General features: G+C 46.7%; 1 protein-coding gene across 1 annotated transcript in view; it reads left to right on the top strand.

Annotated features, from left to right (window-relative positions):
• The window catches only part of GTPBP6 (GTP binding protein 6 (putative)), a 336,155-nt gene that overhangs the window by 278,989 nt on the left and 39,686 nt on the right, over window positions 1-17,480 (top strand). The window contains exon 9 of the mRNA XM_069636625.1: window positions 4,564-4,716. Within this exon, the coding sequence (XP_069492726.1) occupies window positions 4,564-4,716 (153 nt within the window). The remainder of the gene's footprint in view (window positions 1-4,563; window positions 4,717-17,480) is intronic.

Genomic DNA, 17,480 nt, shown 5'->3' with positions numbered 1-17,480 from the left:
ACGGCTGGGTGTGTAGAGCGGATGAGCGTATATCGCAGATGAGTGCGTAAATACAGAGAAGTGAGTAGAACGCAGGAGTGCGTAAACCAGATGAATGTGCAGAAAGGTTGAGCGTAAACCGGATGAGTGTGTAGAACAGACGAGTATGTGAAGTGGATGAGTACGTAGAGTGCATGCATGTGGATAGCGGATGAATAGGGAAGCGCAGAGAGTATGTAGATCGCCGGAGCAGATGAATGTACAGACCTGACGAATGTATGGGGCGCATGAGTGTATGGGGCGCATGAGTGTATGGAGCGGATGAGTGTACAGAACAGATGAAGATATAGAACAGATGAGCGTAGAGATGTATATATTGAACAAAATATTGCCGTTGATTGCGTGAAAAGCACGAGTGCCTGGAGCGGATGAGTGCCTGGAGCGGAGGAGTGCGTGGAGGGGAGGAGTGCGTAAAATAGGTGAATGCATAGTGCGTAGAGGGGGTGAGTGTGTAAAACAGGTGAATGCATAGTACGCATATGGGCCTAAAGCTGATGGTTACCTGGAGCAAACGAGTGCCTGGAACGAACGAGTGCCCTGAGTGAACGGCCATATTGTATAGAGCGGACGAGTACATAGAGCGAACGAGCACAGATGGCATCCAGTACTGATGAGTGCGTAGAATGGATAAGTACGTAGAGCCTTTGAATGCGTAGAGCGTGGGGGCAGACAAGAGTGCATGCGTGTGGCAGCCAAGAGTGCATGCGTGTGGCAGCCAAGAGTGCATGCGTGGGGCGGACAAGAGTGCATGCGCGGGGCGGACTGAAACACGTGGGGCGGGCTGGAATGCATGTGTGTGGGGAGCAGACCAGAGTGTATAGACCAGACTGGGATGCATGAAATGGATGAGGTTGCGCGGAACGGACTGGAGTGCATAGAATTGCTTAACGTATATTGTATGGTTTGGAATGCAGAGAAAGTTTGAAAGAGCATATAACCCATCATATCACACCGCCACGCTTACTCTCTCCTTTACATCACCACTCAACTAGAACACAGAGATACTATGACACCATTTGGTATAAATGTTCTCATACCAACATCCACCGCTCACTCCACATCATTCTAAGCAAACACTGCTGGTTTCACACCCCCCAGCCAGGCGTTCTCCTCAGGCCTAACGCAGCCACATCCGTTCTGGATAAATCCTGCCAGAATGAACACATTCTCCAGATCTCTCAACCACCACACCTACCGCTAAGAAGCAGCTATTACACAAATACCGCACGAGCTGCACACATACCCGGTGCGCACACGCACCTTTTGACTCTCCCTACTCTCTCTACTGATCTGAACTTCGGTTCCCAAGGGCGTTCAACCTACCAGCGCCTTCAGACCATACCAATGGTATATAAGGCGCTATATAAATGCAAAATAACATAACATTACATAACTTGCGCGATCTCAATGTCACCTGGTCTAGTAAGATCGTTGTCTTTCCTCTGTTCCCCCTCCTTTGCCTCGTTGCGCCTTGAAACACTTGTGTATAGGCGCGTTATTAATTCCATATCATATCATACCATATATCATACCATAACACTGATTTCACAGCCTGATATCCCAGGGGCGGCAGAACGGTAAATCCCCATTCCCATGGAGTCCCTTAGGAGGACTCCATGGGAATGGGGACACTTAAGTACTGGCATCATTGCTAAAAGTGCTGGTGCTTCAGTGAAAACAATGCCAGCAGGGATCTGATTTTCCAGCAGGTCAGGCCTGCCGGGGGATCTGTGCCCCTACTGGCATTGTCATAGTACGGCAGTCCGGAAATGGTGTTGGTACGTTGCTACCGGCACCCTTATTGCCAGACCACAATACTTGGAATGAGGCCCTGCATGTCTAGTGTTAATCACATTGGTGACATCCAGGCCTTGAGGCCTCTGGAGCTATAGACACTGTGCCTTAAGTCTTCCAAAGACCTGATTTATTCCTCCCTCTTGCTGATATTTCTGTCATCCACTTCAGTCAGAAATCATCTTGCTGTCCATTTTTCACATTGTTCCACAGAGGCGGAAAGGATTCTAAATCATCTTGATGTAGGAAATGCTTTGAAGTTCTGCTTACGCATGCCCAAGGACTTTGGATCATTTCTTTGCGACATGCTGAATCACTTCCCAGAAAACATGCTTCCAAAGCTTCTCCGGCCAATTGGGTAGTCTCATGAATTCTGAAGGCTTGATTCGTTCAAAGGATCCCACATCCGGAAGAGATTCATGTGTCTGCTGTTGTGGCAAAGGCAGTGTTGGTGCCTTTCCAACAACACACGGCCCTTGATATACTCTCCATAGTGGTTATGCCGCATGCTTCCACTGGGCACTATTCCCTTCGTTCAAGCTCCTGATTGGATAACGTTTTTGGGAGGGAATTGCTAAACAACCGGTTGAGCTATGCATTAGTTGTTGCCATTCCTCTAAAAAAGGACTTCTGGTTGCTTAGTAATTTATCCAAGGAGTTTGGATCCAGGAGGACAGGACCTAGTATTAGTGGCTATTGCTATGGGCGTCCAGGTCTCTTTCTACAGGTGTCCTGCCCACCATCTCCCTGACCTCTTAGTTGTGGCTCGATGTGGAAACCGTTGCACAGGTAAGAGGAGACGGGATGTGCAGATACAACAAAACATTCTTTGTTTTTTGTAATCTTTTGCAAGAAATCTTTATCTGTACAGATATACAAGGAGTCTGTAGAAAAAAGATGCATGAACTACCAGCATAAGGCTCCCTATAATGATTTACTTGTACGTTTTGTACTAGCAGAAGTCTTGTCACATGCACAAATGGAAACTTTAAAACTAGTGTCCAGTTAAATGAATCATCACAGACGTGCATTGGCAATTATAGTTGATGGCTATTTTTTACAAAACGTTTTCTGAATAAGGTAGGGTGGAGACCAGCCAGGTACGTGGCAAAGATCAAAGTCCAGCCCAGTCTTTTTAAGGCACTGCTTCACATATGCTCTGCACCCTTGGACATGGTGTGAAAAACAAGCAAACACCCTGGAGCGGTGGCCTGCAACATTCTGCAGGCCACACTTAAAGCCTCACGAATGCCAACAATAAATGTTGCAGCCTGTCCATTTCATCCTCCCAGTGTTTTTGGACCCTGGACAAGGCATGCCTGTAAAAGGGCATCATTGTAAATGGGATTACAGATTTACTAATCGAAGATGCTATGTGATTTGAATGTATTAACAAAAGGATACTTCAGCTTCGAGGAAGGAACCATATTGAAGACAGTGCAACCTAGGATTTCCACCAATTCAATGCAGGTCTGCTCAAAGTAAACCATTATCCGTGTGTTGCTCCACAGAAAGGGGTTGTATTTGATATAAAGCCTCTGGTACACGTGCCGCTCAGCTATGAAATACTAAGGAGCTTTTGCTGCATCAGAGACGATATGCAATCACTCTGAACACTATTAATTATTTCTAATTCAACACAAAACTGCATGGGCCTGCAATTTAACTATTGCCATAGTAGATTTACAGGGATTGTCACTCCAAGTCCTTTTGGATCAAGATATATGGGGCTGGGAGGATAGTTCAGGGGCAAAACGTTTGTCTTGGAAGCAAGATAACGAGAGAAACACAGGTTCGAATCTTGGTATTAAGGATGTTATAAAAGATTAATTTTAATGGACATAGACCCTCTTTGAACAGTCATTATACGATTCTCCTTGCGCAGGCTTCCACATGATTCATATTTCACAAGTAAGTGTAATGACACAGCGCCTAGGAAGTTTTGGTCCAGTCAGTCTTCTTGTAGGTGCGTGTTCTTATTGCCTGCAAAGATGTCCATTTCGCCTTACCTAGCGGGTAACGTTAGCCTAACATAATTAAAACACAATAAACCTGCTCGGCCTACATGGTAGTAACCGGTTTTAAATATCTGTTTGACTTCGTGTACCTCAGGCATCCATTGGTTCGTGGAATCCACAGAATGTTGCTTAGAAGGTTTGGCTTCTGTGCCGGCCAGAGCCAGGTGAAAAGGCTATAGTTGTTCACGGCAAGCTTGCTGGAACAGGAAATCCTATTTCCTACAGCAGAGACTAGGGAGTTAACTTCACTGGACGGTAGTGCAAGGTGAAAGCCGCGAGCAAGCCGGATTTGCTCACTTGTGCTGAGTCTGCTGACACTTCCATAAACTCCTGCAGCAAGGATTCCTGTTTCACATTAGTGTATTTTGGGACTGGCAGTGACAATGGCTCAAAGACACTTTTGATCGCCTATCTGGCAGTGGGTAAAAGGGTGGCTAGCGAGATAAACTAGAGGAGAATACATTTTCCAATTCTCATTCTGTGCTGCGGTTTGCTTGAAAATTAACCAAAGTTCTCCATGCAACGCAGAACTGCCAGAGCCATGAATCTCACAAACCACCAAAATGTTTAATCAAAACAAAAAGGCAGCTGTGAGAGCCTGGGGGAATTCATGACCACTCCTTCTGGGAGGTTTACTGCGCAGGGGGATAAGACCCATTACTACGCTGTTTCACTGTCTCTAAACTAAGCGTTACTGTTTGTTTCTGCCTAGGTACAAAACAGATGAATCAAGTGCTTTGCCAATTTCTGCTCTTCAAGGGCATGGCTTAGATGAACTAAGAGAGGCTGTTGAAAAGCCAGTGTTGAAAGAAACTGGAAAAAGGATCATTACCATTAAGGTGGCCTTAAGTGGGCCTCAGCTAAGGTATGTGCACTATTGTTGTTACATCTATTTGAAACATCTGCTTGTGAATGAAGTTTGCATGTTTGTCTTGAACTTTATGACAAATTGTAATTAAATTTCTTCTATGTCCTGTAGTGAATAAAAGTGAATTTATTTTTGCAATTGTATGTGGCGGGTTCCAGGCATTACCTGAAGATTCTATACAGAAGTAGTTGCATGAGCGGGTAGGAGAGGGTTGAGAGGACTAGTGGTAAGCGCACAGCATATAAACCGGTTGTGGATAGAACGTGACAGGCCAGAGAATGGCGCAAAGACTTCCATTTGTGTTGTGAGCTAAAGATATTACAGGCATGGGTAATAGCCGAGTTGGTAGGATACGAGCATACATACAAAGGTTCAGTCAATGAGAAAAAGTCATAGCCGTGAACTGCTCTTGTAGTTTTCAGGAGTCATTTATGAGATGCTGGCGGAAAAAAACATAAAGAAGCATGTTTCAGACCAGAGCCTGATGGGCACTGACAGTGTGATATACTCTGAGCAATGCCCGCGTAGGAAGAAAGAAGCCCATTCCTTGAAGTGGCTCCTTGGGGTGAGTCTGGCTGCTCATGAGGGCCACATGAGGCATGTACTTTGCACTGTTGGGAAGAATACACACTTGTGTCTGATCAACCCCGAGGCTGATGAACAAAATCGCTACAGCACACAATTACAGAGCAAGACTACTATACCTGCTAGGCCTAATTTAATTCACAGGCAAGCATTACATACTTTTGGACTAACCACTGCATACAGCTATGCTGCCCTACCCATATACACATGGTGACTGCTGGACTGTCACAGGGTTCCCAGGGGCAGGGAATCAATGCTGAAACCCACAAAGTTGAATCTGGGTGTGGTGGCCCCCAGTTGCTGGTGCTGAAACAGAACTGGCATCAAAACAGGCCGATAAGGGCCACCAAATATACCAAAAGGTGACCGGAAGAAGGATCAGGCCTACACCCTGCCTGTGTAACCTTGAGCACGGTTAAGTATCGACACTACAGATATGCCATTATTCGAGGTGCTAGATCCTCTTTTTAAAACCAACAGGGTAGATTGGTGTATATGTAACTCTCCTAAGGCAAGGTCTATACATAGACTTGTATTAGACAGAACATGTGTTGGAACTTCTTTACTCTGGTCAATAATCTAGTATTGGGATTTTATGGCAAGGGTTTGAAATATTGTACTACCCATGGTAGCGTTAGCTGAAGAAGATTGGTTGGACCACGTGGCTAAACTGTAGTGTTAGAACCAATGTTGCCAGGCACAAACCGCAATGGAACACCTTTGTCCAGCTGTCGTTTGGGATTCATTTGAAACTAGTTTGGGGGGATAACTAATGTGAAGGCAAGTGCAAGGATATTGAAAACACTTTATTTGGCATGACTTTCTATGGTCCTGTTGAAGTTATGCCAAAGTGCTAGGCCTCTTTATTTCTTCCAGTGTTGAGTATTATTCTGAAAACTGATTGTGTCCCCCTCTCCACCCCACCAAGCTATGGAAGGGTGGAGTGGAGGTGGGGGGTGCATTAGTCAATCTATAAAAAGGGAGTTGCAACCTGTCCAGTCCACGTTTTGGAGTTGGAATATTGCCTCTGTTGTGCTATAAATCATAGTTGCTCTTCATACAAATAGTTTTGCCTTAGTGAAGAATGTTCTTCATGGGTCAGCTCCTGCCGGCTTTTCAAGACATAATTGTTCCTTCTTCTGAAGCAAGACTAATATGAATGTGATTAGGTTTGCAGAGGACCTTGTGCTGGATGATCATACCCCACTTGGATCACAACGTGAAATGAGTGCCCAAGTCTCCTAGGTTAGAGATGAATTGTACAAACACGGAAGCAATACACTTCGGGAGGAAACCAAAAATATGTACATTTTTGTTGTTACATACATGGCAAAGTAACCCTAAGGATGTTAAGCAATGTATATATGTTTGCTTATATTTCACCCCTCAGTTGAAGTGGGCAGTTCATACTAACGTTCAATTGACCAAATTACAGGGAGCAACAGAATGAATTCTGCATTTTGCCACTGTCATGCAGATGGTTCTCTTGTGTACTGACTGTATTAACGTGGCATAGGTGGTCCCTATTCTCCTACATGGTATACCAGCTTGGGCCACAGAGTTCATGGATCAGTTGAAAAAATGTCAAAGTAGTTTTGGGAGTTTAACCTCACGGCTATCTAAAAGTACCTCCATATCTGTAATTCATCATGAAGTAGGGTTCTGTGCCTGCCGCATAGTGCCTTCAAACAGATTCTTCCTTATCAGCACAATCTGAGGGTGGTCATTGTGCTGCTTATTGTACAATGGTCTTTGAATACATGCGTACATGTCCCAAGCCATGGAATTAAATGCACTCCACAAAGTAGGTGATGCTGATGAGCTATCTGGGATTGGACAGAAGAAATGCACGTAGGAAAAGGAATCCAGGGATTGGATTCCTGGGGTGGCATACAATTGATTTTGGTAATGTAAGGATAAGCAAAACTATGGCAAATGTGAAATCTTAGAATGTACACTGCAATGTATTTGTTGTTACATTATCCCTGTATCTATCATTCTCTCCAATTACAATATGTATCTATTTGTACGTTGACGATTGATGGAATGAAGGTTTTACCAACTGGAATTGGCAGAGAGAGCAGGGGCATTGCTTAGGAGGTTGTGGGAGGAAAATGCTTGTAATTGTGGTATTCATGTATTTCACACATTACAGTATGTGATTTCTCGATTGCATCAAGTATTCTAAACAATGCACACTCTAATGTTCCTGAATTTGTTCTTTTCTGATTCTCGAGAACCGTGAATATATTTACAGTTTGGTAAATATGATCATTTAATTTTTGCAGTTCAGAGTTCTTGGACCAATTGATCAAACAGATTAATTTTAAAAGCTTGAGTATATTTGTTCTACAGTGTAGCAATTTAAATAAAAGACACGCGTGAATAAGATCTACACAGTCTTAGAGTGGAAGACAGACTGATGGCAGAGTGTCTGTGTTGGAAGACACACCAGGGTCACTTAAGAGAAATAGGTGAATGCACTTGAAAGTTAAACCTGAATAGCAAAGCACAGGGCTCAAGATGTGGACAGCAGTTCCAGCTGCAGACAGTGTAGAGTAGTGGGACTCACTAAAGGTATGGAAGGTGCGACTATTGCAGGGTTCCTAAAAGGTCTGCTTCTGGGTACAGGATGTGTGGTTATGACAAGGGGTTTCACTGTGGAACCCACACACAGGGGGGTTTCACTGTGGAGCCCACACACTTCACACATGGTTGAAATGTCCCACAAGGCACACATCAGAGAACAATTATGTGCCTTCCTTATCATCCATATTGACACGGAGAACATCCTGCAACACTTTGTATGAAGCACCCCCATCACATGACTAGCAAACTTCTGATATTTATGGTGCAGGTGCTGTTTTCTTAAGATTTCCATGCAAAGCAATCTTGCATTGCTCCCCTTAACTGTTCTCTAGCCTTTCTCCTGCCACTCTGAGTGCCGTGAGACCCTATAAATGACAGCACTTGGGCTACATAAATCCCAATAGCATAACAAATAGAAATCTCATTTCTGCATCAGGTCAATATTCTCAAAGAGGGACATGTTAAAGTAGGGGAGATGTGGAGCAGTACATTTTATGGCTTGTCCTCAGCTGACCTGTTGGGATGCTGACCTACATAGCCAGTGAAAGGACTTTCAAGGCGGGACAATGGTACGAATGGGGAACTTGATGGTAGAAAGTATGGTCTGATCAGTGCCTAATCACTTCAAATCTATAATGATATATTCCGACAGTGCAGAAAGTATGGCAGGTGGAATGCTGGTGTGGGGGGGGGGCGGTTAGGTATTCATATGCTCACTAATTGATGGATCAGTATCTTGCATCCAAGGTAAGACCTGCCACGTCTAACACCCTGAAACTATATCAATACGTGATCCGACCGCGGCTGATTTAGCCTCGGCCAATGTGAAATGTACGAACCACAAAAGGCCTACATACCCACACCCACAACACACCCCCACCCACAACATACCCACTCCCCCGCCCACACCCACGACACATCCCCACCCACAACATACCCACACCCCATTTACATGTCATTGCGTCGCGCTGTGTCCCTGCAGTGCCAGTTCCCTTTCACTTCCATGATCGGGATCTGGCGCCGAAGGGTCCTTTTTGTTTTTGTTGTTTTTTTGTTGTTTTTTTTGTTTCGGGAGCTGCAGGGGTTAACCCTGCTCACTATACTGTAAAGTATAGTGAGCGGGGTGTTGCGGGGGACACCCCCCCGCAGCCCCTGTTTTTTTTTTTTGGTGTGCTGCGGGTGTGTCCCCCGCAACACCCCTCTCACTATACCACACAGTATATTGAGTGGCGTGTTGCGGGGGACCCCCCGCAGTCTTTTTTTTTTAATACTTACCTACAATGCTACCACAAAGGTTAAAACTTTTGGTGTTCCAACCTTTGGTGGTAGCATTTTTCAGACTTTTTGTGCGGTCGGACCTTTTGTTTTCGGTCCGATCGTACAATTCCCTGTATTTCACTGGATGATCACGAAGGGTGCATTTGCATTCATGTTACCTGCTCGATGTCCACACTATGATTTGATTACATCCTCTCAAGTTCGAGGAAGGCGATTCTCTGGGAAAAATGCAGTCAGACTATACCCCTTTGCACTCCAAACTCTTGTTGCAAAGTGTTAACGCTAGAATCCTGATCTGGAGTTGCCCAGAGAGCTAGGATACAGCGATATAGGTCCACACAGAATCAATGGTGGACAATAAGTTTATCTGAGTAACCTTTAAGGGGCCGTTAGCTGTATGTGTACATAGGAATCACTTAGGGTGTAAGAGGGGCCCTCAGGAGGGGGGTGAGCTGCAAAGAAAACCATAAAAGCTCATTTAAGGGTAACTGAGCCACTAAAATAGGACTAGGACACAACGGGCCAAGTAAAAGCAGAATGTGTAATGCAATTGATGATCTGGAGAAAAGAGCACACATGCCGCACGCTTAGCGAAGGCGATAAATGAGGGTGGCTGTTGATGTGGTTAATTTAGAGGGAAGGGCAACCCCACTCTTGCACAGCAGAGCATGTGTGACAGCACAACAGACCGTTTTGGGGAGTTCTGCCGTCCCTTTTTAGGGGGCCCGTAAACTTTTTAATTTTGCTCCTGTTGGTTGTTACGATGTTGCTTGAGGGATATCTTCTGTAGTAACCCTGCAGACCTTATTCTGTGGTAAAGGAAGGGGTGTCTGGGAAACTCTCTACCAGCACGAACACAGCCCATTGACTTGTTCTTGGGTGAATGGCCCCTGGGAGAGTCTCAACCAAGTCTTTAGCTCACTGTTCTTTTCACAGAGAAGAAATTTCCCTGCATATCAGTCTTTGTCCTGCCCAGAGGCAGTCCAGCACCGAAATGCTAGGCAATTCTCCTCTGAACAAGAGTACCACAGCAACCCCATACACGTGTTTCAGCCTTGTTGGGCATCATCAGTGAGGTGAAGCTGCGCCTCTCTAAGAACAGTGAGCAAGGGGTCCACGTCTGGATCGCCCTGGTAACTTAGGGTTAGACCCAAAGTTAATTTATGCAAAAGAAGGGGTGTCTGGGAAACTCTCTACCAGCACGAACACAGCCCATTGACTTGTTCTTGGGTGAATGGCCCCTGGGAGAGTCTCAACCAAGTCTTTAGCTCACTGTTCTTTTCACAGAGAAGAAATTTCCCTGCATATCAGTCTTTGTCCTGCCCAGAGGCAGTCCAGCACCGAAATGCTAGGCAATTCTCCTCTGAACAAGAGTACCACAGCAACCCCATACACGTGTTTCAGCCTTGTTGGGCATCATCAGTGAGGTGAAGCTGCGCCTCTCTAAGAACAGTGAGCAAGGGGTCCACGTCTGGATCGCCCTGGTAACTTAGGGTTAGACCCAAAGTTAATTTATGCAAAAGAAGGGGTGTCTGGGAAACTCTCTACCAGCACGAACACAGCCCATTGACTTGTTCTTGGGTGAATGGCCCCTGGGAGAGTCTCAACCAAGTCTTTAGCTCACTGTTCTTTTCACAGAGAAGAAATTTCCCTGCATATCAGTCTTTGTCCTGCCCAGAGGCAGTCCAGCACCGAAATGCTAGGCAATTCTCCTCTGAACAAGAGTACCACAGCAACCCCATACACGTGTTTCAGCCTTGTTGGGCATCATCAGTGAGGTGAAGCTGCGCCTCTATGAACAGTGAGCAAGGGGTCCACGTCTGGATCGCCCTGGTAACTTAGGGTTAGACCCAAAGTTAATTTATGCAAAAGAAGGGGTGTCTGGGAAACTCTCTACCAGCACGAACACAGCCCATTGACATGTTCTTGGGTGAATGGCCCCTGGGAGAGTCTCAACCAAGTCTTTAGCTCACTGTTCTTTTCACAGAGAAGAAATTTCCCTGCATATCAGTCTTTGTCCTACCCAGAGGCAGTCCAGCACCGAAATGCTAGGCAATTCTCCTCTGAACAAGAGTACCACAGCAACCCCATACACGTGTTTCAGCCTTGTTGGGCATCATCAGTGAGGTGAAGCTGCGCCTCTCTAAGAACAGTGAGCAAGGGGTCCACGTCTGGATCGCCCTGGTAACTTAGGGTTAGACCCAAAGTTAATTTATGCAAAAGAAGGGGTGTCTGGGAAACTCTCTACCAGCACGAACACAGCCCATTGACTTGTTCTTGGGTGAATGGCCCCTGGGAGAGTCTCAACCAAGTCTTTAGCTCACTGTTCTTTTCACAGAGAAGAAATTTCCCTGCATATCAGTCTTTGTCCTGCCCAGAGGCAGTCCAGCACCGAAATGCTAGGCAATTCTCCTCTGAACAAGAGTACCACAGCAACCCCATACACGTGTTTCAGCCTTGTTGGGCATCATCAGTGAGGTGAAGCTGCGCCTCTCTAAGAACAGTGAGCAAGGGGTCCACGTCTGGATCGCCCTGGTAACTTAGGGTTAGACCCAAAGTTAATTTATGCAAAAGAAGGGGTGTCTGGGAAACTCTCTACCAGCACGAACACAGCCCATTGACTTGTTCTTGGGTGAATGGCCCCTGGGAGAGTCTCAACCAAGTCTTTAGCTCACTGTTCTTTTCACAGAGAAGAAATTTCCCTGCATATCAGTCTTTGTCCTGCCCAGAGGCAGTCCAGCACCGAAATGCTAGGCAATTCTCCTCTGAACAAGAGTACCACAGCAACCCCATACACGTGTTTCAGCCTTGTTGGGCATCATCAGTGAGGTGAAGCTGCGCCTCTCTAAGAACAGTGAGCAAGGGGTCCACGTCTGGATCGCCCTGGTAACTTAGGGTTAGACCCAAAGTTAATTTATGCAAAAGAAGGGGTGTCTGGGAAACTCTCTACCAGCACGAACACAGCCCATTGACTTGTTCTTGGGTGAATGGCCCCTGGGAGAGTCTCAACCAAGTCTTTAGCTCACTGTTCTTTTCACAGAGAAGAAATTTCCCTGCATATCAGTCTTTGTCCTGCCCAGAGGCAGTCCAGCACCGAAATGCTAGGCAATTCTCCTCTGAACAAGAGTACCACAGCAACCCCATACACGTGTTTCAGCCTTGTTGGGCATCATCAGTGAGGTGAAGCTGCGCCTCTCTAAGAACAGTGAGCAAGGGGTCCACGTCTGGATCGCCCTGGTAACTTAGGGTTAGACCCAAAGTTAATTTATGCAAAAGAAGGGGTGTCTGGGAAACTCTCTACCAGCACAAACACAGCCCATTGACTTGTTCTTGGGTGAATGGCCCCTGGGAGAGTCTCAACCAAGTCTTTAGCTCACTGTTCTTTTCACAGAGAAGAAGCATTTCGGCGCTGGACTGCCCCTGGGCAGGACAAAGGCTGATATGCGGGGAAATTTCTTCTCTGTGAAAAGGACAGTGAGCTAAAGACTTGGTAGAGTCTCTCCCAGGGGTTATTCACCCAAGAACAAGTCATTGGGCTCTGTTCGTGCTGGTAGAGAGATTCCCGAACCCCCCTTTGTTTGCATACATTAACTTTGGGTTTCATCCTAAGTTAACAGGGCAATCCAGACGTGGACCCCTTGCTCACTGTTCTTAGAGAGGCAACAGTTTCACCTCACTGATGATGCCCAACAAGGCTGAAACACGTGTATGGGGTTACTGATGGTACTCTTGTTCAGAGGAGAATTGCCTAGCATTTCGGCGCTGGACTGCCCCTGGGCAGGACAAAGGCTGATATGCGGGGAAATTTCTTCTCTGTGAAAAGGACAGTGAGCTAAAGACTTGGTAGAGTCTCTCCCAGGGGTTATTCACCCAAGAACAAGTCATTGGGCTCTGTTCGTGCTGGTAGAGAGATTCCCAGACCCCCCCTTTGTTTGCATACATTAACTTTGGGTTTCACCCTAAGTTAACAGGGCAATCCAGACGTGGACCCCTTGCTCACTGTTCTTAGAGAGGAAACAGTTTCACCTCACTGATGATGCCCAACAAGGCTGAAACACGTGTATGGGGTTACTGATGGTACTCTTGTTCAGAGGAGAATTGCCTAGCATTTCGGCGCTGGACTGCCCCTGGGCAGGACAAAGGCTGATATGCAGGGAAATCTTTTCTCTGTGAAAGGGACAGTGAGCTAAAGACTTGGTAGAGTCTCTCCCAGGGGTTATTCACCCAAGAACAAGTCATTGGGCTGTGTTCGTGCTGGTAGAGAGATTCCCAGACCCCCCTTTGTTTTGAATAAATTAACTTTGGGTTTCACCCTAAGTTAACAGGGCGATCCAGACGTGGACCCCTTGCTCACTGTTCTTAGAGAGGCAACAGTTTCACCTCACTGATGATGCCCAACAGGGCTGAAACACATGTATGGGGTTACTGATGGTACTCTTGTTCAGAGGAGAATTGCCTAGCATTTCGGCGCTGGACTGCCCCTGGGCAGGACAAAGGCTGATATGCAGGGAAATTTCTTCTCTGTGAAAAGGACAGTGAGCTAAAGACTTGGTAGAGTCTCTCCCAGGGGTTATTCACCCAAGAACAAGTCATTGGGCTCTGTTCGTGCTGGTAGAGAGATTCCCAGACCCCCCCTTTGTTTTGAATAAATTAACTTTGGGTTTCACCCTAAGTTAACAGGGCGATCCAGACGTGGACCCCTTGCTCACTGTTCTTAGAGAGGCAACAGTTTCACCTCACTGATGATGCCCAACAAGGCTGAAACACATGTATGGGGTTGCTGATGGTACTCTTGTTCAGAGGAGAATTGCCTAGCATTTCGGCGCTGGACTGCCCCTGGGCAGGACAAAGGCTGATATGCGGGGAAATTTCTTCTCTGTGAAAAGGACAGTGAGCTAAAGACTTGGTAGAGTCTCTCCCAGGGGTTATTCACCCAAGAACAAGTCATTGGGCTCTGTTCGTGCTGGTAGAGAGATTCCCAGACCCCCCCTTTGTTTGCATACATTATCTTTGGGTTTCACCCTAAGTTAACAGGGCAATCCAGACGTGGACCCCTTGCTCACTGTCCTTAGAGAGGCAACAGTTTCACCTCACTGATGATGCCCAACAAGGCTGAAACACGTGTATGGGGTTACTGATGGTACTCTTGTTCAGAGGAGAATTGCCTAGCATTTCGGCGCTGGACTGCCCCTGGGCAGGACAAAGGCTGATATGCGGGGAAATTTCTTCTCTGTGAAAAGGACAGTGAGCTAAAGACTTGGTAGAGTCTCTCCCAGGGGTTATTCACCCAAGAACAAGTCATTGGGCTCTGTTCGTGCTGGTAGAGAGATTCCCAGACCCCCCCTTTGTTTGCTTATTCTGTGGTAGCCCATGGCTTCTGGGGCAGGGCTGCTTTTTAAGTACCTCCTTTTAGTTCAAGTATAACTATCACCCTGCATTGCTTGTAGGGCATAGGCTTGTTGGAGCTGTAATTTAGTTTTGGCTTCACCAGGCGCCCACATTAATAGCACAATGTATTTATCTTATTTATTGACAGCGCCCAGACTCGGAAGTATCAAAGCACTGGTACATAAAAGCAAAAACAGTCAATTAGTCAAGCTAGAACAGTTAATAGAACAGTCTTACAGTCTTAGTCGTATTTGTTGAACAGAAACTTTTTTAGTCTTTTTCTGACTGCTAAATAGGAGGGTTCTTCTTGGATGCAAAGGGAGAGGGCGTTCCACATGGTAGGGGCCGTGCCAATTCACCTTACTGGTACCCATTGGGCTACAAATGTATTTTATTAAAGCCCTGCACTCAGCCACACCCTTTAAACTCCATACATTAGTTATTAATCTAAACCCCCCCCACTTATATTTGGGGCAAAATTCGATAAAATAACTTTGATGAATTCTACTTAAATGAAATCTCCTGCAGCAAAAACTCCCTATTCCGGGGAAGTGCATGGAGCATCATTCGGAAGAACAATGGGCACATTACTTTAATAACATTTAGGCTGTGTTTTTGTTTTGAAATGGATACTGGTGTCCGTGTGATGGCATATATAACGTTGTCATTGGGGGCACATCATTTACACAGCGTTTGCTCTATATTTTATGGGGTATAGCGCCTGTAGAGTTCAGGAATTGGTCGGCAGGCATGGTGGTATTGAGCTGGTTATATTGTTTTAAGGATTATATCAGGCTACATCATTGGTTTCCGTAAGACCTGATGTAAGGCCTGTGGTATTGAAATTGAAAACGGGAGTGGTGATGTGTGCAAATGCATGTTGTGGCCTCTGTTTAGAATAATGGGAGCAACAGGAGTTGTATGTAGATGCATTGCACTATTAGTTGCTTTAGCTGTGTTGTCGCAAGTGAGTAAGCAACCCCAATTTGCTACCCGACCCCTTGCTGGTAGATTTTCTGCTTTTTGTTCATATATTTGAATTTGGCGCTCTGTGCACTCCTGCTTTGCTGAGCAGTCTCCCGCCTCCAAGCCCGCCCTCCCACCCTGATTGGTTGTTCCATCTCACTATAGCGAGGTATTAGTACCACCACCTTGCCCTTGCACACCGCTTTAGCTCTGGTGTTGCAAGTGAGTCAGTGACCCCAATCTGCTGCCGTGACCTCTTGCTAGTAGAATTGCTGTGTTTTGTTTATTTATTTATTTATTTATTGTTTGCTTGTTAGCGCTTATACAATAAGAATATACGGTTTCAAAGCGCCCATTTGAATTTGGCGCTACATGCACTCCTCCTGACCCCATCCGGCCGATTCCTGCTCTGCAGAGCAGTCTCCCGCCTCCAAGCCCGCCCTCCTCCCATGATTGGCTAGGTGATCCATTTAGAACAACCTCCCAGGGCAGCACCCTGCCCGCGCATTCCTCAGCTAAGGACATCTCCCGAAGAAGCAGCCCCACTCCATGTTTGCCCGTGAAGCCTGTGCCGTCAACCAGCAGCGACTGATCAGGTAAGTGTGGTCCGGTGGGGAGTACAGACATTACTGTACTCGGTAAAACCCCCACCACTTCTACTTCCAAATTACTCCATACCTACCTGCATCCAGCATAACTACAACATTACTGCTGTGTTCCTGTACTAGGTGCTTTTCCCACTACTGCTGGGTTTGTAATATAGATGCTCTTCCCTTTACTGCTGCTGTCAAGCGGGTCGGCCTAGGACCCTTGTCCTAACCCCCCGGTCACTCACCGAAGCCAGACTCAGATAGCCACCATGACAGCCAACACACATTCGAGCTGGGCACACCAACAACCTAGGCCACCACTGCCCTCACACAATTCTCGTCCCTTAGAACCACACTCGCCCAGAGTCACACTCCCGCACACAGCCACACACCACACACCCTCCAACTTACAAATCAGAGGATCTCTCTGGCATTCCAAAAAACACCCTGTCCCCTTCGCCACCTTAACTCTTGCACCATCATTTAGAAACCCCCATGACGCTTCGCAAACCCTCTACAACTCTTCAATCCCAACCTTACCTCCCCACTACCTCCTCGAACCACATACCCTCCAACTTTCAGATTAGAGGAGCTCTCTGGCACACCAACAAAGCATTCTAACCCTGCCCCTTACTCACCTACCTCCGCTCACAACCTCTTCAATTCCATTCCCCCAACCCTACTGGAAGATTTCCACCCACCCTCGTCCACCCTCGTCCACACACTGCACAGCTTCCAACTCTCAGGCCAGAAGAGCCCTATGCCACTCTAAAAAACACGACTGCCCGGCCACTAGCTTAATCTTCATGCCAACATTCAGGAACTCGCCTTCCTCTTCTGGACTCCCTTCCTAGCCAGAAGCGCATGCACCTCCATGCATCACACATCGTCCAATTCTGATTCCCAGCATTCCAAAAGACCTCTACCACCAACTGACCTCGCACCCACTAATCCGATCACTCCTGCCCCGTCCCTCACCAACCCCCTACCAAGGAAACCCAGTGCTGGTCAGCCAGCCAAAGCCCCATCCCACTACTCACTACTGCCAGCACAACCGGCCAAAGTTCCACTTCCCCATCTACCTTGATTAGCATGGCTCCTCCACCGCTAAACCCCTTCAAACGCACTGAAGCCAAACCCGAACAGCACCAAGCCCTACACCACTGAACACCCCCTATCCACTCGGCATATCCACACCCATCTGCCCCTGACCTCTTAGGCAATCACTGCCAGCCTAACCTCCCAACACACAACACTCCTCTCTTGAAGGCCTGTGACCGTCTGCTTCCTCTTGCGGCACCCGACACACCACCCACACACTCACCCCCTCCTACCAACAGAATCCCCCCTCTAACACCATTCTTC

The sequence above is a fragment of the Ambystoma mexicanum genome, chromosome 7p (genome assembly GCF_040938575.1).
Source record: "Ambystoma mexicanum isolate Mex_15411 chromosome 7p, UKY_AmexF1_1, whole genome shotgun sequence".
NCBI lineage: Eukaryota > Metazoa > Chordata > Amphibia > Caudata > Ambystomatidae > Ambystoma > Ambystoma mexicanum.
The sequence above is the reverse complement of the archived record's forward strand: the minus strand, read 5'-3'. Positions and strand labels throughout refer to the sequence as shown.